General features: G+C 53.3%; 1 protein-coding gene across 1 annotated transcript; it reads left to right on the forward strand.

Moving 5' to 3' along the window:
* The first annotated feature begins 1280 nt into the window (after positions 1 to 1280).
* On the forward strand, positions 1281 to 19869 carry IL13RA1 (interleukin 13 receptor subunit alpha 1). Its single transcript, XM_054169483.1, has 11 exons — positions 1281 to 1779; positions 3056 to 3109; positions 4573 to 4730; positions 8438 to 8573; positions 10760 to 10880; positions 12502 to 12686; positions 13787 to 13938; positions 15020 to 15152; positions 16112 to 16208; positions 17620 to 17704; positions 19542 to 19869. Exons 1-11 carry the CDS (start codon positions 1281 to 1283, stop codon positions 19656 to 19658), a joined length of 1737 nt encoding a protein of 578 aa, XP_054025458.1. The 3' UTR covers positions 19659 to 19869.
* Positions 19870 to 21817: the final 1948 nt, after the last annotated feature.

A 21817-nucleotide genomic window follows, 5' to 3' on the forward strand; every position in this document is an offset into this window, starting at 1 on the left:
GAAAGAAGAACCTGCAGTGGTGGGTCAGAAGGAGAACAATGTGCATTGCATTTTTAATACAGAACTGTAGGAACAACCTGAATTTGCAGGAGGGATTTTGGAGAGAGGAGCTGTGCCAGGGACTGGTGTAACATCAGGAGCACTGGCCAGGGCTGTGTGGGAAGTGCTCAGGGGCTGCAGCAACACCCAGGCTCTGGCTTGGTGGTGGAGCCATGGTGGTGCTTGAGGAGGGGCCCCTGGGAGGCACCACAGGCTCCTGGGGAGAGAAAAGTGTCTCTATAATGTGGGGGTGGAAGATGGCAGTGGCCAGCAGGCTCTGGAAGGAAGGCTGGGAGTGACACTAGGGGTGACAACAGAGGGAAGGAAGTCTCTTCTCCATGGTGATGATTGGTGGGACAGGAGAAATGGCCTTGGGTTGTCTCAGGGGAAGTTTAGTTTGGCTCTTATAAGGAACTTCTACCTTGGAGGGGTTCTTGGACACTGGGGTAGGCTCTCCAAGGGAATGGTTGAGTCCCTGTCCCTGGAGGTATTTGGAAGACACAGGGATGTGGTGCTGAGGTAGATGGTTTGGCACCAGGCTTGGTGGAGTTGGGTGGTCCCTGCACTTGATGGTCTTTTCCAAGACCTCACTGTGGTCTCTCAAGTACTTGGAGAGGGCCAAAAAGAAAGCTGGGGACAGACTTTTGAGCAGGACCTGTTGTGACAGGACAAGGGGCGGTGGTTTAAACTAAGAGGGAGATTTAGACAAGACATAAGGAAGACACTTCTTACAATGAAAGTGGTGAAACTCTGGCCCAGGTTGCCCAGAGAGGCTGGAGATGCCCCCATCCCTAGAACCATTCCAGGTCAGGTTGTTTGGGGCTCTGAGCAATCTGTTCTAGCTGGGGATGTCCCTGCTGGCTGCGGGAGAGGTGACCTGGATGGTTTTTAAAGGTCCCTTCCAACCCGTAACATTCGAGGATCCTAAGCGGAGCAGGGGCTGTGGTGGGCAGCAAGCGGGGCAGCGGCGCCGGGAGCCGGAGCCCAGCCCCGGGGCGGGCAGGGCGGTGCTGCCCAGGTAGCGGGGGCCGGGGTCGCCGCCGCCGCTCCCCCGCTCGGATCAGATTACCTGGGCGGGCCAGGGCTTCGCTCTTCCCGTCTGGCCCTGCCCCTCCGACGGGAAGTGGGAGCGCGGGGCCGCGCCGGGGCCGCTGGAGCGATGGGGCTTGCCGGGGTCCCGCTGCTCCTCACCGTCTGCTGGCTGGGCACCGCGGGGGCAGCCGCCGCAGGTGGGCAGGGGAATGGACGGCAAGGGAAGGGAAGGGCAGGGACGGCAAGGCAAGAGCAAGGAAGGGAAGGGACGGGACGGCGGGGAGCGGGAGCAGCAGCAGGCTGCCGGGCCAGCCCTTCTCGGCTTCTCCCGGCCCGCGGTGCCGCTGCAGGGGCCGTGGCTGGGCCAGTGCCGAGGCAGCCGCTGCAGAGCCCTTCCCGCCGGCTCGGTGCGGGCAGGTCCGTGTCCTTCAGCGAAATGCTTTCGGTCTGCGTTGGACGCTGCCCGGGCGACAGCAGCGCCGGGTGCCCGGGCGACAGCAGCGCCGGGAACGCCGCGGGATCCGCTTCTCTTCCCGGAACGGCGGCGCTTGGCGAGACGGGCAGGAATCTTTTCATCTCCGTCCTCTGTTCTCGGGGCTGTCTCTGCCCTAGAACCGCGGCAGAGCCTCTGCATCGAGTTCCTGGAAATGAGGCGGAGGATCCCGGAGCAAGACCCCGGTGCCGGGGTCTCGGCTGCTCACCGCTGCGGTACTTTTCGTTTCCAGTTTTTGTGAGCACAAACGTTTCGTGAATCCTAGAATCACAGAATCGTTTCGGTTGGAAACAAATCTTTGCGGCTGGCTGCGGGGAAGGTGTGCGTGGCTGTCGGGGTTCGAGAAGAAGCAGGGCTCCGAGCTTGAGCGTTGCTCTTCGGCTAACGTTACGCGGAATTGGTTCTAACCATCAGCCAACTGCTCTTTTTTTCCTCCTTTTTTCTTTTTTTTCCCCCTACTGGCTACGATTCGTCTTCTTGCCCTGAAATTTACCTTAAGAAAATCAAGGAGGACGAAATACAGAGACTTTTATTTTGCAACGCTTTGGGGGATAGTTGACGGGAAGGATTTGTTGCGGTTTCTCCAGGAGGGCTTTTGGAAATCAAAAGGTTTGCTCCGCAGGCTTCTTAGCTGCGCTGAGCTCGGCTGGCTGCTGCGCGGTGTTTCCTCAGCTGCAGCGCCGTGGGGTTGAGTGTTAAGAGCGGAGATAATCCTTGCCGATCTTTTGTGGTTGGTCTTTGAGTCGTTCTGCTGAATCGCTGTGGCCTGTGGATTTCATACAACGAAAGTATGAGGCTGTCCAGGCCGATAAATAAAAGCAAATCTTAGGCCGAATGTGACGTTAAAGCATCAGGTTAAGAATTCGATAGGTTAAAACCTACTAGATTTAAGCTTTTTGTGCTGATAAAATGCGTTGATTGGTTTATGAACCTTGGATGTTCCCCCTTTCGACTTTCTGTGCTTAGACATCTCCGACCTTAAGCACAATTGCTTCTAATCAAATCTAATGAAAAGGCAATTTATAAAGATCCAGACTGGCAGCTGGGCTGACCCTTCAAATTGCTGTAATGGTTTGTGCCTGTTGTGGGTCATCCAAACTTAGCTCCTGAAACGACAGAACGCTGGCAGCTGTGTAGCTTATTGAGTAATTTCACGTGCTCTAAAGGACTTTAGTATTTGCAAACTTAACGCCTCCCTGCTCCTAAAACTCATCCTGAGCGTTTTCTTTTGCTAGTGGGATGGGTAACAGGCAAAAGTGCTCTGGGTGGGCTGAGTTTTCTCCGACGACCCTGCGTTTTTGCCAGCTAATAACTGAACAAACTAAAGTCCCCCAAGCGTTAAATATTCCGAAATAAAAGCTAAGCGTGTTTAGACCAAAACAGTAACTCCTAGGAGTTACTCTTACTTTCAGCGTGAGCATGTGGCACACAGAGACCCCGATGGCAGTGATGTCTGATCTCTGCCATTGCCTCTCCTTTAACCGTGCAAAGGTCTGAGAAAGCTCCCGGAGTCTGATGACTTCTGCTCGGGCAGCTCTGGGAAACGTAAGCTCGTAAGCAGAAGGATCGTTTGGTGAGCTAAGCTGCTTTGCCTTTTCATCTGCTCTCTTGTGCTAGCAGAAGGGAACATTGCTGCACCATGAGCTGGATGGGAAAACTCCTCTGGGTGGGATTATTCTGCCCTTTCCTTATGTGCTTCCTCGAACGTTAAGGTGCGTTGAGGCTGGTTTCCCGGGACAAGGATATTTCCTGGAATGAGCAAGACCAGCAGCATTAGAATCATAGAACCACGGAGTGGTGGGGGTTGGAAAGAACCATCGAGTTCAGCCCTCCTGCCAAAGCAGGATCACCCTTAGGTGACACAGGAATGCATCCAGATGGGTTTTGAAAGGCTTCAGAGAAGGAGACTCCACAACCTCTCTGGACAGCCTGCTCCAGGGCTCAGCACCCTCACAGGGAAAAGGCTGCTATCGGTTGGAAGTGTTGGTGAAACGGCTGCGTTTTGAGGGTGTTTGGTTGCTACAAATAGGCAGTGATGGCTCGACGGTGTTGCTGTAGATACCCTTCAGAAGCAGCCTCTCTTGGTCTCTTCTTTAACATCTAATAGCACACGTTAGAAAAGCCCTTTAAAACAAAAGGATTCGCTTTCGTTTTCTCAGGGAATTATCATTTGGTCATTACTTTTCCCAGAACTGGAGTCTGACACATACTTGAATTTTTCCTGTCGGTTTCCTAGCTTCTGCCATGTTTCCCTTCTTGCTTTTCTCATCCGAGAGCTTGTGACTGTCTTGAGCAGACTGTGACTCAGTGCACAAGAGCAGGCAAGGGTTCTATCCCAGCAACTATCTCGGTTTCATGGCTCTTCTTCTGCTTCTATCTTGCTTTTGGGGAGGTGAAAAAACGGGTAGCGGGAGTGTGCCTGCAGTAAATGACTGTGCCAGGCTGCCAGAGCACAGCAATAAACGTTTAATAGGTGAGTAATTGGCAAAGCACTGTGGTTTCTTTCTTTCTTAACGTTCCCAGTTTTGCTTGGATTTGGCTTAAATAATTGAGGTTCTGACATCGGGCAAGAGGTAATCACTTGTCTTGTCGAAGTTTTCTCTCCAGAACTGCATTGTTGAGTCATTTTGGGGTGGAATAAAGCAATAATTGCTCAAGATGTGCAGACTCCTTTTGCTAAAGATTCGGCGTGCCTGATGTGAACTCTCAGCAGAAAAGAGCTGAAAACTCAGGCTCATCTTCCCTTTTGTTACCACAGTCACTACCTGGCTGCATCCTGCAATTTCTTTTAAATGTTTTCTCCTTTGGGTGCACTTCTTAAAGTTATTGAACTGAATGATGGACTGAGGTAACAGGAAGAGTAGAAGCAGTGTGGTGGGCAGTAACTTACTGATAGCGAATCCGAGCTGAGGAAGCGGAGAAGTCATTTGCCTTCGTTTGCGTCAGTGTGACTAATGCAACAATGTGGGAAAACAGGATAGTTAACAGGGATAACTTCTCTGTTTCAGGAGGAGAAGTTCTTTCACCTCCATCCAACCTGAGCTACTCGTTTGTCCAAATCTGCACCCTGAACTGGACGTGGAACCCCCCCGGGAACGTCGGCAGTAGCTGCGACCTGGAGTATTCCAGCGAGGTTGTGATCGGTGAGGTCCCACAGGACACCAGGGTAAGTGCATCGCCCCTCGCTGCTCTGCTGTACCCCGCAGACAGTGCCTCCTGGGGATCAGTCTCTGTGTGTGCAGGGATACAGAAACAGCCTGGAGGTCTTGTCAGGGGAGCAAAACCTTAGCAATGAGTCACAGCAGCCTGTGGGATCTGCAGATCAGAAAGGTCTGGCCGGCACTCTCTGACAGCTGAGCTGCTGCTGCAAAGAAAGATGATGATGATGATGTTATTATTGTCAGGGTTGGAAAATCTCCCCACTTCTAGTTCTGCTCCATCCCCCCCAGTCCTATCCTTCCCTGACGCCCTCAAAAGTCCCTCCCCAGCTTTCTTGGAGCCCACTGCAGATCCTGGAAGGCCACAATCCTTTCCAGACTGAACAACTCCAACTCTCTGTCTGTCTTCCTCCTCCTCCTCCTCATTTTTAATTCTTCTTGTTATTTTATTATTATATTTATATAAGTTAATAACAACGAGAACCATAATAACATTATGTTTAATTTATGATGATAATAACAATAGGATCATAGGATGTTAGGGGTTGGAAGGGACCTTTGAAGATCATCAAGTCCATCCCCCCTAAATAATAATAAAACCAAGACCCGTTTCAGTCTCTGATTATGCAGCTTTCCACTATGAAAATAACCACTCCTGGGCCATCTGCATCCTGAAGAGTGAAATGGGAATTTGCAAAGGCGCTTTGGATTCCATTTAGGGAGGAGGGGGGCACCCTGGAGTAGCTGGGGTTGGGCAGCTTGGCATCTTCTGGAGGGAACACCAAGTGTTAACACATTCCTGTGTTTGCCCTGCTCCTGCACTGGCAGCTGGGGCAACATTTGTTCCCTGGAACAGGAATTGTATGGCTTTGTTTGGAACTGTTGTTTGTACATCTCTGTTAGATGGTTTGCAGCCCAGGTGACGTCTTTGATGTGGATTAGCAGCTTTTTGGTCAGGACTGGAAGCTCCACCTCAACATCAGGAGGATCTTCTTCACTGTGAGGGTGCTGAGCCCTGGAGCAGGCTGCCCAGAGAGGTTGTGGAGTCTCCTTCTCTAGAGGCTTTCATGATCCAGCTGGATGTGTTCCTGGGTGACCCTGCTCTGGCAGGGGGGTTAGACTTGATGATCTCTGGAGGTCACTTCCAACCCCTACCATTCTATGATTCTATGACTGCCATGGTACCAGAGGAGCTGTATGACAAATATTTTTACACTTTGTTGCCAGTCCATGGTTCTGAACCATGAGAATGTGAGGCCTTGGGCACATGCTGACATGTGGGGTTGACTCACACCGCTGCTTCCAACCTGGGTGAAGTCAACACATCTCATTGGATGGTTGTGCTGCCATCCATCCACAGCTGGACAGGCTGAAAGCTGGGGGAAAGCAAACCTCATGAAGTTCAATAAGCACAAGTGGGGAAGAATAACAGCTGGCACCAGGACAGGTTAGAGGCTGCCCTGCTGGAGAGCAGCTCCCTGGAGAAACACCTTGGAGTGCTGGTGGACAGCAAGTTCTGCTAGGGACAGCAATATGCCCTAGTGGCCAAGAGGGCCAAGGGCATCCTGGGGTGCATCAAGAAAACTGTGGCCAGCAGGGCTAGGGAAGTTCTTCTCCCTCTCTGCTCTGCCCTGGTGAGACCACACCTGGAGTAGTGTGTCCAGTTTTGGGCTCCCCAGTTCAAGAGAGAGAGGGAGAATCCAGAGCCTCCTGAAGCAGCTGGTGGTGTTGAGCCCCGTGGCAGTTCTAAGGCTCCGTGTTCACAGTGGTCTCTCCACAGCAGCTGCCCTCATCTTTCTGACAGCTCCAGGATATCCTGGGCCTGAAGCAAGGCTGTGGTTTCACAAACAGCTAAGCTGTTTAATGGCCTCACAGTGCTGAAAGGGTGATACTTAGATCTTTGGCACACCCTCCTTTCATCACTGGACCTTCAGATGAGCCTGGCAAACCTGCTAGCTCAGCAGAAACATATTTACCTCTCCTGCTGGGCTCATTAGCAAATTGACACCTTGGGAATCTGCTTGGGTAATGCACTGAGGGAGCTTGAGAAAGGCTCCAACAGCAAGGAGTCAGCAGCAAGGAGCGGGGGGCCAGCGGTCTCCCACCACAGGCTGGAGCAGGTTGTATCGTCTTGCAGCAGCTTATTGGCATTACAGCCCTGGGAGCCTGCTCGGTTCGTGGCCGCTGCCTTTCCCTGCCCTCTCATCACTGCCAAGATGTTCTTGGCTTGGTTTCTTCTGTTCTCATTTCACTTTATTAGTTTTTAAATGATTCCCTTTAATCTATTATTTGGGGGGGGTAATTTTACTGCTGTATTGGTTCAATTTTATTTCATTTCTTTTCATTTAAAAAGTCTCTCCCCCCCCTGCCTGGTCACCTCTCCCCCCCCCCAGTCTCTTGGTCCTCTCTCCCCCCCCCCCCCCCCCCGTCTCTTGGTCGCCTCTCTTCCTCCCCCCCCAGTCTCCCCAGTCTCTTGGTCGCCTCTCTTCCTCCCCACCTTGTCTCTTGGTCGCCTCTCCCCCCCACCCCTCCCCTGCAGAGCTGTTCCTCCATCCTTTGCTCATATCAAGTTGTTTTATTTTTACTTTTCAACCTTTTTTGGATCTTGCTACCAGGTGAGCCAGACCCCTCCCTCAGCCCAGTGCAGGCTGCTCAAGGAAGTGTGTGATGAGGAGCCAAGCCTTGTTCTTGCCCGGGCACATTGTCTCTTGTGAGGATGGAAGCTGTGGTGTCACTGTATTTGATAGCCATTTGGGAATGTTTGATAGACTTTTCTTCTTCTTCTTCTTCTGCTCCTATTTATATCCCTGTAGTATAAACATCCTTGGCATAGAGTGGCTTCAGCTGAAGGAGGCTTCTAAGATCATAGATTCCAGCCATTCTCTAACCCTTACCAAGGCTGGTGTTAAACCATGGCTCTCAGCACCACATCTCTGCATCTTAGTTTACATGCTCTATGAAGACTTACTCTTGGATTGCTTTAGCCCACGTTGTGTTGGATGCTTTCAGTCAGGAAAAGAGCAGCATGAGGGGGATCTCATCACTGCTGATCAATCCACAAAGGGTGGGTCTCGGGAGGATGGGACCAGTCATTTTTCAGTGGTGCCCAGTGATAGGACAAGGGGTAACAGGCACAAAGGTGAACGTGAGAACTTCCATCTAAACATGAGGAGGAACATCTTTAACTTAAGGGTGCTGGAGCCCTGGAGCAGGCTACCCAGAGAGTTGTGGAGACATTCAAAACGTAACTCAGACTGTTCCTGTGGCATGTTCTCTAGGTGAACCTGCCTTGGCAGGGGGGTTGGACTGGATGATCTCCAGAAGTCCCTTCCAACCCCTACTATTCAGTGTTTATAGTTGTCCCTTGATCCCTGTGGGGCCTTTGCTTGTCACCAGAGCAGCAGTTTTCCTTTGGTGAGTTCTGGTGTGCCCCTGATGAGGACAAAGATAAGTGGTGGAGTCCTCGTCCCTGGAGGTGTTCAAGAAAGGCTTGGCTGTGGCCCTTGGAGCCGTGGGTTAGCTGTCAGGAGGTGTTAGCTAGTAGGTAACAGGTTGGACCTGATGAGCTCTGAGGTCTTTTCCAGCCTGGGTGATGCGGTGGCTTCCCATGCTGGCAGGGGCTGCAGTGCATTCTCCCATTCCTAGGCATTCCCTTTGCTCTTGATGCAGCCTGCCAAACGCTCTGGTTTTCTTTCCACCTCCCCCCTAAACACAGGCGTGGAGCAAGAGCCGCTCCCGCGTGACCGAGACCTGCCTGAGCGAGGAGCTGCGTTTCAGAGTGCGGAGCGAGTGCAAGCACGACAACACCACCCAGCCCAGCAGCTGGCTGGAGACCTCCCTTCTGCCAAAAGGTAACTCCTGCAGCAGTCAGCCCAGCCACAGCCTGCCCCTCCTGCCCCGGGGAGACACCACCGCCTGCTTTTCTCTGCTGCACAGCACTGGGGCAATGGTTGTAAGCCAAGGGAGAGAGCAAGTTCAGACTGGAGCTTAGGAAGAAGTTCTTCAGTACAAGGGTGGTGAGACTGGAACAGGTTGCCCAGAGTGGTTGTGGATGCCCCCTCCTTGGAGGTGCTCAAGGCCGGGCTGGATGAGGCCATGGGCAACCAAGTCAAGTTGAGAGGTGTCCCTGCCCATGGCAGGGGGGGTTGTTGTAGGTGATCTCTGAGGTCCCTTCCAATTAGAGCCATTCTGTGACCGCCTGATGACAACATAGTAGCCAGCGTCGCAGGGTAAATAACAGAGCTTTACCCTAACCAATCCTGGGGAGCTAGGCAGAGAGCAGGCCAGGGGCTGCTTCCAGGGGTGTAACACAATTCTTCTGTTTAAGCTCTCTTTAACCACAGCTGGAGTGTTCTGACACTTACAGCCTTGTAGGCAAGCTTGTAAAATTCAAGTACTCTTCCAAGACAGTGATGTGATTCCTCTCATTCCTCTGTCCCTGCTCTGCTGCTGTTGTGGCATGGACCTAACTTCACAGAATCGATAAGGGTTGGAAAAAAACTCTTGAGATCATGGAGGAGGTGATGACCACACCTCTGAGACCACCAGCCCACATCCCAAAGCTACTGCAAGCAACTGCAAACGACACAAAGCAAAAGGAAATACAGACAGCCCTTTGTTACGGCCGAGGAGTGGTGAAGCCGCTCGTGTCCAAGGTTGGAAGGGACCCTCAAAGGTCCTCTGTCCAACCCCCTGCAGGCAGCAGGGACACCTCTGATTTGATCGAGGCAGGAATTACACAGAGTTATCTTTATTTTTCCTGACAGCCCTGCCCCAGATGAGCCACAAACCTCATCTGGTTACTGGCAGCTCTCCCCGGTCCCCAGTCCGACCAGGACGCTCCGGGCAGCTTAGAGAACTGAGGAAATGGAAAGGGCCAAGCCACAGAGTAGCTGCACCCCGCTCACGCAATCAGAGGCGAGCCAGCAGCCTCGGGCGAGCCGATGGGACGCCGGGCTGCGCTCGGGAGCACGGAGCAGGGGCTTGGCATCGCTCCACAGGCCTCTCGGCGGCAGGCTCCGCAGCCGCAGGTGTGGCTAACGCAGGGCGATCCGGAGGCAAAGCGCCCGCGGGAGCCGCGGGAGGCTCGGGCAGCGCCGCCCCGGGGCGGGCAGGGCCGGGGACGGGCCAGCTAGCGAGCGAGGCACAGGCGGGAGCGGGACGGGAGAGCGAGAGCCCCCATGGCCTTCTGGCCACGCTGCTTAAGGTGTTTCTGGACGCTGTGTCCAAGGCCAGTGCACACGGGGCGTGAAGCACCCCACTCAGTCACAGCTCCCAACTCCAGCAAACCTCCCCCACTGCTGAGTACCTGTGAGGAACCTCCCCCTGGTGCTGTTTACCTGTCCTGGGGACAGGGAAGGCAATTTTGCACCTTGGAAGGCGGTTTGGTGCCTTTGTCTTTCCCCATTCAAACCTCTGCTGATGGAGATGGGGACAGTTTGGAGCACACCCTAACAACCTCCAACTAGAGCAGGTGGCCCAGAGCTACATCTTGAATGGCTCCAGGGATGGAGCCTCAAGCACCTCCCTGGGCAGCCTGTGCCAGTGTCTCCCCAGCCTCCCTGTGCAGAGCTTCCTCCTGATGTCCAACCTACCTCTGCCCTGCTCCACTTTCAAGCCATTGTCCCTTGTCCTGTCCCCACAGCCCCTTCTGAGCAGTCCCTCCCCAGCTGCCTGCAGCTGCCCTGCAGATACTGAAATGCAGCTCCTCTGGACCCTCTGCAGCAGCTCCATGTCGCTGTTGTTCTGGGGGCTCCAGAGCCAGACCCAGCACTGCAGGTGAGGTCTCAGCAGAGCAGAGGGGCAGAATTACCTCTGTCAACTTGGGAAACCACTGTCCCCCTGCTGAATTTAGAGCCTTCCACCTACTCATTCAGTGCATTAACCAAGCAGCCTTGCAGCTTGCTCAGCTGGCTCACCTTGGCCTGCCAGATGGTTTTGGTTGTGGAAAAAGGGATTGTTTAAAACTTCTGGTGATGAGAGCAAAGACTTTGCTGGCAAAATAAATCTGAAGAGACCTTTCCAACTTCCCTTGCAGGTATTCCAGGTAGTGCTGCTGCTAACTTGAGCTGTGTCTGGCACAATTTGGAGTCCATGGTTTGTACCTGGCGTGCTGGGGAGAATGCAAGCAGGGACACCAATTACACCTTGTCCTACTGGTTCGTAGGGGCTCTTTGTTCCCCCCCTGCCCCCCGAGTGCTTCAGTGCTGCTCTTCTGCATTACACATCCTGTTGCTTTGTAAGATCCTAGCATGGAGGGCATTCGTGTTGGGTCCTGTCCAAGAGAAAACTTCACTGCTGAAGGGTTAGGTTGCTGTTGCTGGGTCCTTTTGGAGAGTTAATGTAACTGATGTGGAGCACTGGCTGCTGCTGGAGCCCACTGACAAAAAAGTGCTCTTGCTGCCTGGTGCTTTCCTGATGGTGCATTCAAAAAAGGAAGGATGAAGAGCAGAGCAAGGCTAATGTGTTAATTGCTTGCTTTGCAGCCCAGCAAACGTGGGCCACTGATGGATGGGTCAGCTGCTAACCCGCTGCCAGCACTGACAGCACTTGGCAGTGCTCTTGTTTGTGTCTTTGATGTCAGAAGTGACCGATTCACCTTGGAAGCTCTTCATCATCCTCCCCACTTGCCAGCTGGCTGCCATAAATGGGCTTGTGTTGAGGGGAGCAGACTGGTGATGGGAGCAGGGCTTTGGCATCCAGACCCCTGCCTGCTGACCTCTGTCTGCTTCCCCACGTCCGTGGGGCTTGTGCAGTGCCAGACTGCTGCAGCCCCTGGGGACAGGATGAAGCTTTCTTTCCAGAAGCCCTTTCTGTAGTTTGAAATGGACTTTCTGCCTTATCTGAACCAACTGGAGGTGACAGTTTTAGGGCTCTGCTCTCTATTTAAGGCAGTGCACAGCCAAAGCTCTCTCTCTGTTCTGTCTTGGAACCTGTGTGTTGTCATCTCTATGGTGTGTGTGGGAGAGGCTTTCTCCTGGCCGTGGCCGGCAGTGGATTTCCAGCTACAGCACAGGGCCTGGGGGGATGCAGTGTGGCTGTACCTGTGCCTGCTCAGGCTGAGGGGGGTGGAGGCTTTGAGAAAGCTCTGGAAGGTTTCTGGCCTGCTAGGCCCAGGTGAAAGACTGAGCCTAGTTTGTGAATGGATTCCCTCTGTCTGGGTACCTTTTGTGTGTATTTGTAAATAGAGTTCCCATTTGAGCTTCCCATCCAGTGTGGAGCACTTTTATTTTACTCCTTGGGAAGGAGGGGGAAAAGGCCACAGGATCATAGGATATTAGAGGTTGGAAGGGACCTCCAAACATCATCAACTCCAACCCCTGCCAGAGCAGGAGCACAGAATCCAGCACAGGTCAGACAGAACACATCCAGACAGGGCTGGGAAGGCTCCAGAGCAGGAGACTCCACAACCTCTCTGGGCAGCCTGCTCCAGGGCTCTGGGACCCTCACAGTGCAGAAGTTGCTCCTCATGTTGAGCTGGAACCTCCTGTGCTGCAGTTTCCATCCCTTGTCCTGTTGCAGCTGAGCAGAGCCTGTCCCCTCCCTCTTGAACCCCGGCCCTCAGATATTTATAAACAGCCTTCTCCTCTCCAGACTAAACAGCCCCAGGGCTCTCAGCCTCCCCTCATAGGGCAGTGCTCCAGATCTTTTCTGTCCTTGTGCCCTGGGCAGCCCAGGGCTCAAAAACTGAGACAAGGTTTAAAACCAAGCCTGCCTCTTCTGTCCTTTGGAATTTAACCCCCTGATGGTTTTATTCCCTTACATTTTTGATTCCTGTAGGTTTGATGGCTTGAAAGACTCAAAGAAGTGCAGGAACTACTTCATGCACCAAGGACTCTATGGATGCACTTTCAGTCTCCGCTTCCCAAACATCACCAGAAGTTACCCAGTTGTAAGGATATTGATTAGAGATCACTCTGAGGACATCAGGCCTGTGTGTGCAAGTAAAAACCCCACCACCATCGGTAAGTTGGACAGCACCTCATGAAAAATGATGGCTAGTGTCCTGCTGGGACTGTGGAGCTTGTACCTCATGAGCTGTGGGTCAGACAAGCTGATCAGATGCTCCCTCCTCCTCTTGATCTTGGATTTGGGAATGACACAGGGTTTGCTCTGGGGGCAGTAGGTTTGGGAGATGGCAGAGTCATTTTCTACTCTTAGTTGTTGTAGTACTCTTAGTTGTTAGTTGTTTGGCTTCTTTCTTGACATTTTCTTGGTGCTATCTCATTCATTTTTATCCTTCCTTGTCTTTTTTGATGCTAATTTACTGCTTTTTATTCTTTCTTGTCAGTTTTGATACTGAGTTACTCCCTTCTGTGCTTGCTTGAATTTTTTTGGTGCTAAATTATTCCTCTTTCTGTTCCTAGACTGGTGTAAGGGTAGTATTATGTCAGCTGTACCCTGGGCTGCAGCCAGAGCAGGGAGAGCAGCAGCACAGGGAGGGGATTCTGCCCCTCTGCTCTGCTCTGCTCAGAGCCCACCTCCAGCACTGCCTCCAGCTCTGGGCCCCCAGCACAAGAAGGACCTGGAGCTGCTGGAGAGGGTCCAGAGGAGGCCACAGAGATGAGCAGGGGCTGCAGAACCTCCCCTGTGGGGCCAGGCTGGGAGAGTTGGGGCTGTGCAGCCTGGAGAAGAGAAGGCTCCAGGGAGAGCTCAGAGCAGCCTGCCAGGACCTGAAGGGCTCCAGGAGAGCTGGGTAGGGACTTGTGACAAGGGCTGGGAGTGCCAGGCTGAGGAACAATGGCTTTGAGCTGGGAGAGGGGAGACTGAGCCTGGAGATGAGGAAGGAATTGTTGAGAGTGAGGCTGGGGAGACTCTGGCACAGGCTGCCCAGGGAGGCTGTGGCTGCCTCCTGCCTGGAGGTGTTGAAAGCCAGGCTGGATGAGGCCCTGAGCAGCCTGTGCTGGTGGGAGGGGTCCCTGCCCGTGGCAGGGGGCTGGAGCTGGATGAGCTCTGAGGTCCCTTCCAACCCAAAGCATTCTGTGACTCTATGAATAGAGGACTTGAGTAATATTTGTAAGAGTGAAATACACTTTCTAATTAATTCTTCCATCTTGCATTTCAGTAAAACCTGCCCCCCCAGGACAGCTCACACTGTCAAATGTCAAGGATGAAATATATGTAGAATGGAGTGAATCAGAAACCTTCCCAGAAAACTGTTTGGTTTATGAAGTTCAATATCACACTGGAGACTTGAACGCTGCTCAGATAATCCAAGTAATTCTTCATTACTTCCAGCTACCCACTTCTATTATTATTATTACTATAAGTTGTGTTGCTGCTCACAGTAAGTCAAATATTTGTTGTTTAAAATGGAAAATTAGATATGCTGCTTGTGAGTGAGTGCTGAGCTGCAGCCTGAGCAGGGGGAGCAGCAGCACAGGGAGGGGATTCTGCCCCTCTGCTCTGCTCTGCTCAGCCCCCACCTGCAGCACTGCCTCCAGCTCTGGGCCCCCAGCACAAGAAGGACCTGGAGCTGCTGGAGAGGCTCCAGAGGAGGCCACCAAGATGAGCAGAGGCTGCAGAACCTCCCCTGTGGGGCCAGGCTGGGAGAGTTGGGGCTGTTCAGCCTGGAGAAGAGAAGGCTCCAGGCAGACCTCAGAGCTGCATTTCAGTATCTGCAGAGAACCTCTAGGGAGGCTGGAGAGGGACTGTTCAGAAGTGGCTGTGGGGATAGGATGAAAGGCAATGGTTTGAAAGTGGAGCAGGAGAGATTTAGGTTGGCCATCAGGAGGAAGCTCTGCACAGGGAGGGTGGTGAGACACTGGCACAGGCTGCCCAGGGAGGTGCTTGAGGCTCCATCCCTGGAGCCATCCAAGCTCAGCCTGGCTGTGTCCCTGTGCAGCCTGCTCTGGCTGGAGCTGTCCCTGCTGCCTGCAGGGGGGCTGGAGAAGGAGACCTTTGAGGATCCCTTCCAACCCAATGCTATCTGTGAATCTGAAGAGGCATCACAGAATTTTTGCTATGGTCAACCTTAGATCAACATTGCTGCCCTGGCAAAGAGGCAAAGGCATAAACAGCCCAATGAAGGCATAGCTGCAGTTCAGTCATTGATGCCAAATGCTGTGTGATGGATGTAGCAATGAATGAAATCAGCTCTCAGTTTTGGAGTCTCTGTTTGGGCAGTGTGTGCTGGTTAAATACTACTTGGTCCTTTTTATGAAGCTCAGCATTCACAAGACAGTCTCCCACCAAAGCACTCAAGTTGCTCCCTGGGCACGGTGAAAATAGGCTTGAGACTGGCTGGGAGTTCCTTGCTACTTGAAATCAACTAATAGCCATTTTCTTTTTGCCTTAGGTTGAGAGCAATTATATCTCAGTTCCCAGTGTTGATCCCAAGAGCAAGTACACCTTCAAAGTGAGAGCATACCCCAAGCCTGAGTGCTACAGCAGCCACCTCTACAGTGACTGGAGTGAAGAAAAGAGCATTGGTGAGAAGCAGCATTCCTGCAGCCTGTTGCACCTTGTTTACTTCTGTAAGGCCTCTAATACCTTTAGTCTGATAAATAAATGGGAGCTGAAGATCATCTTCCATGAGTAAGGGGATTCTGCTCCTCCTCTCTGCTCACACCCCATCTGCAGCACTCTGTCCAGCCCTGGTGCCCCCAGCACAAGAAGGACCTGGAGCTGCTGGAGAGGCTCCAGAGGAGGCCACAGAGATGAGCAGGGGCTGCAGAACCTCCCCTGTGGGGCCAGGCTGGGAGAAGAGAAAGCTCCAGAGAGACCTCACAGCAGCCTGCCAGGACCTGAAGGGCTCCAGGAGAGCTGGGGAGGGACTTGTGACAAGGGCTGGGAGTGCCAGGCTGAGGAACAATGGCTTTGAGCTGGGAGAGGGGAGACTGAGCCTGGAGATGAGGAAGAAATTGTTGAGAGTGAGGCTGGGGAGACTCTGGCACAGGCTGCCCAGGGAGGCTGTGGCTGCCTCCTGCCTGGAGGTGTTGAAGGCCAGGCAGGATGAGGCCCTGAGCAGCCTGTGCTGGTGGGAGGGGTCCCTGTCCATGGGGCTGGAACTGGGTGCTCTGTAAGGTGGCTTCCAGCCCAACTCACTCTGATTGCTTTGTACCTGTGTAATGTTACATTAAAAGAGGACAGGAGAGTTCCAGTCCTTCAGCAGTGCCAGCAGGTTCTGCCTGTGCTGCTGTGTGTGTTGGTGGGGCTGCCATGCCTGGAGCTGGCCAGGGACCCCTTTCAGTGCTGTCAGGTTTTCAGCCCTGAGTCTTGCAGCATTGCATTTCCCTGCCCAGTGCCTGTGCACCATTTCATGTCTGCCAGTGTGCTTGGCCATGTGCAAACCCATCCTGTCTGTGCACAAATGAGTGAGTTAATTTGTCATCATTATTTCCAAAGAGCCACTCCAAACATCCCTGAGTTTCTAGTTTTTGTTTTCCAGGTGAGAAGATGGACTCCACATTCCATTTGGCTTTACTCATCACCATGCCATTAACTGTAGCAGTGTCTACCATAATTCTCCTAGTCTATCTGAAAAGGTAATGAATGAGCTTTCCCTTTTCAGTCCCTTCCTTCCAGCTGGTCTTTGGCTTCCTCTGCAACCCTTCTCTCTTGCAGGTAACTGCTCATGATGTGGCATGTTTCAAGAGCATCTGTTTCATCCAGACCATGCATTGCACCACAAAAATGGCAGCACCATTGTGCCTCAGCCATTAGATTTAGGGGTACAGAGCAGGTGTATACCCCAGATATTCAGTGTCTTCATCAACCCCCTGGCTGTGGGCACTGTCAGCAAGTTTGCTGATGACACCAAACTGGGAGCAGCGGTGACAGCCCTCAGGCTGTGCTGCCATTCAGCCAGACCTGGACAGGCTGAAAGCTGGGTGGGGAGAAATGGAATGAAATCTAGCAAGGATAAGTGTAGAGTCCTGCACCTGGGAATGAACAACCCCATGGAGCAGGGTAGGCAGGGACTGAGCTGTTGGACAGCAGGTCTGAGGAAAAGGACCTAAGGTCCTGGTGCACAGAAGGATGTCCATGAGCCAGCAATGTGCCCTTGTGGCCAAGAAGGCCAAGAGCTTCCTGGGGTGGATTGGAAGGGCTGTGGTCAGTAGGTCAGAGAGGTTCTTCTGCTCCTCTGCCCTGCTGAGGCCACAGCTGTAATATTGTGTCCAGCTCAAGAAGGAGCTCAGGGAACTGCTTGAAGGAGTCCAGCACAGAGCTGCTGCAGGCAGTGCAACATCTCCCTGGGAGGCCAGGCTGAGGGAGCTGGGGTTGAGTGCTTGGAGCAGAGGAGCCTGAGGGCTGCCCTCATGGCTGGGGATCAAGATGTGCAGGGCTGGAGCCAGGCTCTGCTCAGGGATGGCCAAGCACAGCACAAGGGGCACTGGGGGCAAGCTGGAGCAGAGGAGGTGCCAGGGGAACAGGAGGGAAACTTTGTCCCTGTGAGGCTGCTGAGCCCTGGAGCAGGCTGCCCAGAGAGGCTGTGGAGTCTCCTGCTCTGGAGCCTTCCCAGCCCTGTCTGGATGTGCTCCTGTGTGACCTGTGCTGGCTGACCCTGCCCTGGCAGGGGCTTGGGCTGGGGGATCTCTGGAGGTCCCTTCCAACCCCACCTTTCTGTGATGCTGTGATTTGCATGCTCTGGTTGTGCTTGGGAACCTTGATGGTGTCTGCTGGCTATTCTTGTTGCACTGTCTCTTGCAACAAGGAGTTCTACATTCAGGTGCCAAGGACATCTTGCTGGTATTTAGCTAGCTATTTACATTGATATTTGCTGCTGGCTTTGGCAACAGGGAAAGAGCCTTTCAATAGAGCACTTCCCTGCCCCCCTCTCCCTGTCATGCCCCACCCCCATTTTCTTGAGTGCACCCCAGGTACTTCTTCTGAAGTGGGGATTTTTCCCATGAATTCATCTTTCATGCCAATATATTCTCTCTTCCTGCTCTGAAGGCTGCAGATATTAATCCTGCCACCAATTCCAGACCCTCGAGAAATCCTGAAGCGTATGTTTGGAGAGCAGAGTGAGGATCCCCAGGTGAGTGAGAAGCTGTTGGGACAATGAATCTCAACCAACCTCTGTAAGCTTCTGATTTTCTTTCTCCTCATGCCTATGTCCAGCTTGGCACCAACTGGATGTAAGTGTGCAGATTAAGTTCTGTAGCTGACAGGCTGGAGGGGAAAGGATTTATCCAGAGGGACTTGGAAAGGCTGCAGAGGTGGTGCCAAGCTGACCTCGGGAAGTTCAACAAGGCCAAGGGCAAGGTCCTGCCCCTGGGTCTGTGCAATCCCCAGCACAAATCCAGGCTGGGTGAGGAGTGGCTCAAGGGCAGCCTTGAGGAGAAGGCCTTGGGGGTGTCAGGTGGTGACAGAGCCCCAGGAGCCAGCAGTGGTCCCTGGCAGCCCAGAGCCAGCTGAGTGCTGAGCTGCAGCCAGAGCAGGGAGAGCAGCAGCACAGGGAGGGGATTCTGCCCCTCTGCTCTGCTCTGCTCAGCCCCCACCTGCAGCACTGCCTCCAGCTCTGGGCCCCCAGCACAAGAAGGACCTGGAGCTGCTGGAGAGGCTCCAGAGGAGGCCACAGAGATGAGCAGGGGCTGCAGAACCTCCCCTGTGGGGCCAGGCTGGGAGAGTTGGGGCTGTGCAGCCTGGAGAAGAGAAGGCTCCAGGGAGACCTCAGAGCAGCCTGCCAGGACCTGAAGGGCTCCAGGAGAGCTGGGGAGGGACTTGTGACAAGGGCTGGGAGTGCCAGGCTGAGGAACAATGGCTTTGAGCTGGGAGAGGGGAGACTGAGCCTGGAGATGGGGAAGGAATTGTTGAGAGTGAGGCTGGGGAGACTCTGGCACAGGCTGCCCAGGGAGGCTGTGGCTGCCTCCTGCCTGGAGGTGTTGAAGGCCAGGCTGGATGAGGCCCTGAGCAGCCTGTGCTGGTGGGAGGGGTCCCTGTCCATGGCAGAGGGGGGGTCCCTTCCCACTCTGTTCTGCCCTGCTGAGACCACCCTGCAATACTGTGCCCAGTTTTTGCTCCCCAATTTAGGGGAGAGAGAGATCTGCTGGAGAGAGTCCAATGGAGCCTGCAAGGATGATTTGGGGTCTTGAGTATCTCTTCTATGAAGAAAAGCTAAGAGCTCTGGGTCTGTTTGGAGATGACAATGCTGAGAGGGGATCTGGCCAATGTTTATACATGTCTGAGGGCTGGGTGTCAAGGTGAAGGGGCCAGGCCCTTTTCAGGGGTGTCCAGTGATAGGACAGGGTACAACGAGTACAAACTGGAACCCAGGAGGTTCCACCTCAACATGAAGAGAAACTTCTTTGGTGTGAGGCTGCTGGAGGCCTGGAGCAGGCTGCCCAGGGAGGCTGTGGAGTCTCCTGCTCTGGAGACTTTCCCAACCTGCCTGGATGCATGCCTGTGTGCTCTGCTCTAGATGACCCTGCTCTGGCAGGGGCTTGGACTGGGTGATCTCCAGAGGTGCCTTCCAACCCCTCCCATTCTTTGATGCTATGAAATGTAAACAATGTTCTGGCAACTCTGCTTTCTGAAGGAACAGCCCTTTATAAAATCCTAAGGGATGTCTGTGACCACCTCCATGCTCTGGGTCTCAGTGAGCTGTGCTGAGTGTGTGCATCCTCACTTCCACATCCTCCTGCCTGAGCCTCACCCAGTAGCTGTAGCTGAAAGCATTCCCTCGATGGGGACCGACCTTCTCCTCCAGAGAGGACAATTTCTCTGTCAAGCAGACCAAAGCCATGCCCCTGTGAAGCAGTTTGTTGCCCAGCTAGCTTGGCTTGTTCCCCACAGCACAGGCAATGTGTTGTGAAATGGCTCTGGCAGCAAGGGCTGAAAACAGCAGCGAGGCTCCAAATGTTCCTCTCTTTCAGAGCTGTGCCAAGGACGACTCCCTGAACACTTGTGACAGGCTCATCAAGGAAGAAGAAATCCATTCTTTAATTGTGACAGAGACTCCAGTGTGTGCTAATGCTGACAAGGAGACCTGAAGAGCTCTGCTCTGCCAGTGAAAAGGGAGGGAGCTTTCGTCCTGCCTTGTGCTCGGGTGACAATGTCGATGCGAGGAGGCCTGCGAGACCTTCACCTGCTGCCACCTTACTCAGTCCTCTCCCAGGCTCAGAGGGTGCATCACTAAGCATGGCCATTCCTCCATCTCTGCTAGAAATGCTCCATCTTGGAGCCCTCCAGACGAGCATGGACATAAATCCCGTGGGACTGCACTGCAGCCCCTCTCCTGGCTCCAGCCAGCTCTGCCCTCTTGTTATTTGCACTTGGTGTTTGTGCCTCACGTTGCACTGCAGACCACTTGTGGAGCAAGCACTGTGACCCCTCAGAGCTGTTTGGCAGCAGGTGAGATGAGGCTGGTTTGCAGTAGAGTTACATACTGCCAGCCTGGAAGGGACCCAAGGATGCTCTGCTCCAGCCTCTCCAGGTGACAGTGCAGTTGCCATGAGCTGGCTCAGCAGCCTGGCAAGCTGAGTCTCAAGCTGCCCAGTGCAGGGCACTCCACTGCTGCCCTTGGGAGGCGATTCCAGTGCCTGACTGTGCTCATGGTGGCAAATGTGGATGGCTCATATGCTGCCAGAGAATGGATGCTTTGTGGATGGCCTGGCTGGCTGTGCCAGGGCAGGGCATTTTCCAGAGGGCATTCATGGACCAACCTTCTTACACTTTGGGCTGATGGGTGTCAGCTGTGGCCTGGTGAAACCCTACAGAAGAGGGTTGGTTGTTTTTTTGCTTTCAAACTGTGTCTGCAAAGACTCTCTTGCTTCCCAGCTGGGATTCAGACTGTTCATTTTATTTCTGCTTTCCAGTGCCTGTCCTTGGATGCCTTCAGGGAATGCTTGGGTGAATTAGTACACATTGTTTAAAATGGTAAATAGCATTTTCAACTTGCTTTGTGCAGTGGCAGGTAACTGCTGAGTCTCACCAGACTCTGAGTCTACTTTGGCCATATTGGCCTCAAAACCTCTGACTTGTGCAAGCTAAAGTCATCCTGGCTCAGTCCTGCAGAATTCCCAGGGTGGATGCATGAGGCTGAGGCTCTGTGGTCACAGTGAGCTGCAAATACTAAACCACTGAACCTGAACTGATGCCAAGGCTTCAGGACCTCACTGCTGGTCTGCTGGATGTGGGGGAAGAGAGGGAGGCAGCCTTGGCCTGCCCTCTGAGGGAGAAGATTTGCTCTTTCTGTCCTGGTGAGGCTGTGATTGGAGATTCCCCTCCAGGAGCTCAGCAGTTTAAAGCAAGGTGCTGCCTTGGGAAACAAATCCTGTATTTTACTGCAGCAGCTTGCTTTGTTTTCCTTCCCCCCCTGCCTTTTTTCCTTGTTTTGTTTTCTGTGTCTTGATCTGGTGATTCTTTTTCATGGCTTTGTTCTGAGCTTGCTTTGCCCAGCAAATCTCCACAGCCCTTTTCTGCCCCAGCTGGGACATTTCTCTGCCCTGAAGGCTAAGCATTATTTTCTGCCCTGTTGTTGCAAGGATGCTCCCAGCAGTGCCTCTGTTGTGTTGGAGGCAGAAGGTGCTGGAATGGGAAGAAAGGGATTCATGCAAGCTGCTCATGGTCAGGGATCTCTTGCTCCTCCTCCTCGTGTGCCCACAGTGATAAAGTCACCCTTAGGCTGGGAAAAGATCTCCTCAGAAGCTTGCTAGGAGCCAACAAAGCTCAGCCCTGCCTCAAATTCCCAGAATCTCAGGTTTGGAATGGACCTTGGAAGGTCATCCCTGCAGTAAGCAGGGGACATCTGCAGGCAGATCAGGCTGCTCTGAGCCCCAGCCAAGCTGCCTTGGAACGGTGTCAGGGATGGGGTTTCTACTGCTTCTCTGGGCAAACTGTGCCAGGGTTTCACCAGCCTCAGTTTGAAAACCTTCTTCCTTCTCTTGCATTCCACCCAGCCTCCCAGATGAAGTGCTGCCTTTCCAGGACATCTGGTTCTGTCAGAACTCTGCAAACTTGCCTCCTTTCCCCTCTGATGTATCCCCTCCCTCCCAACACATCAAGGTTTTTTGCCCACTCCTCACTGAGCCTCTCAAAGGTGAAGTTTCCTCCACATTTCTTCTCTACCTCTTGTTACTGGGGGTAGGAAGGGGAGGAGAAATGTAGCAGAGCCAGCAGACCTCATCTTGGCTGACAGCTTTTACTTGGC

This window comes from Dryobates pubescens, chromosome 18 (assembly GCF_014839835.1).
Source record: "Dryobates pubescens isolate bDryPub1 chromosome 18, bDryPub1.pri, whole genome shotgun sequence".
NCBI classification, from domain to species: Eukaryota; Metazoa; Chordata; class Aves; order Piciformes; family Picidae; genus Dryobates; species Dryobates pubescens.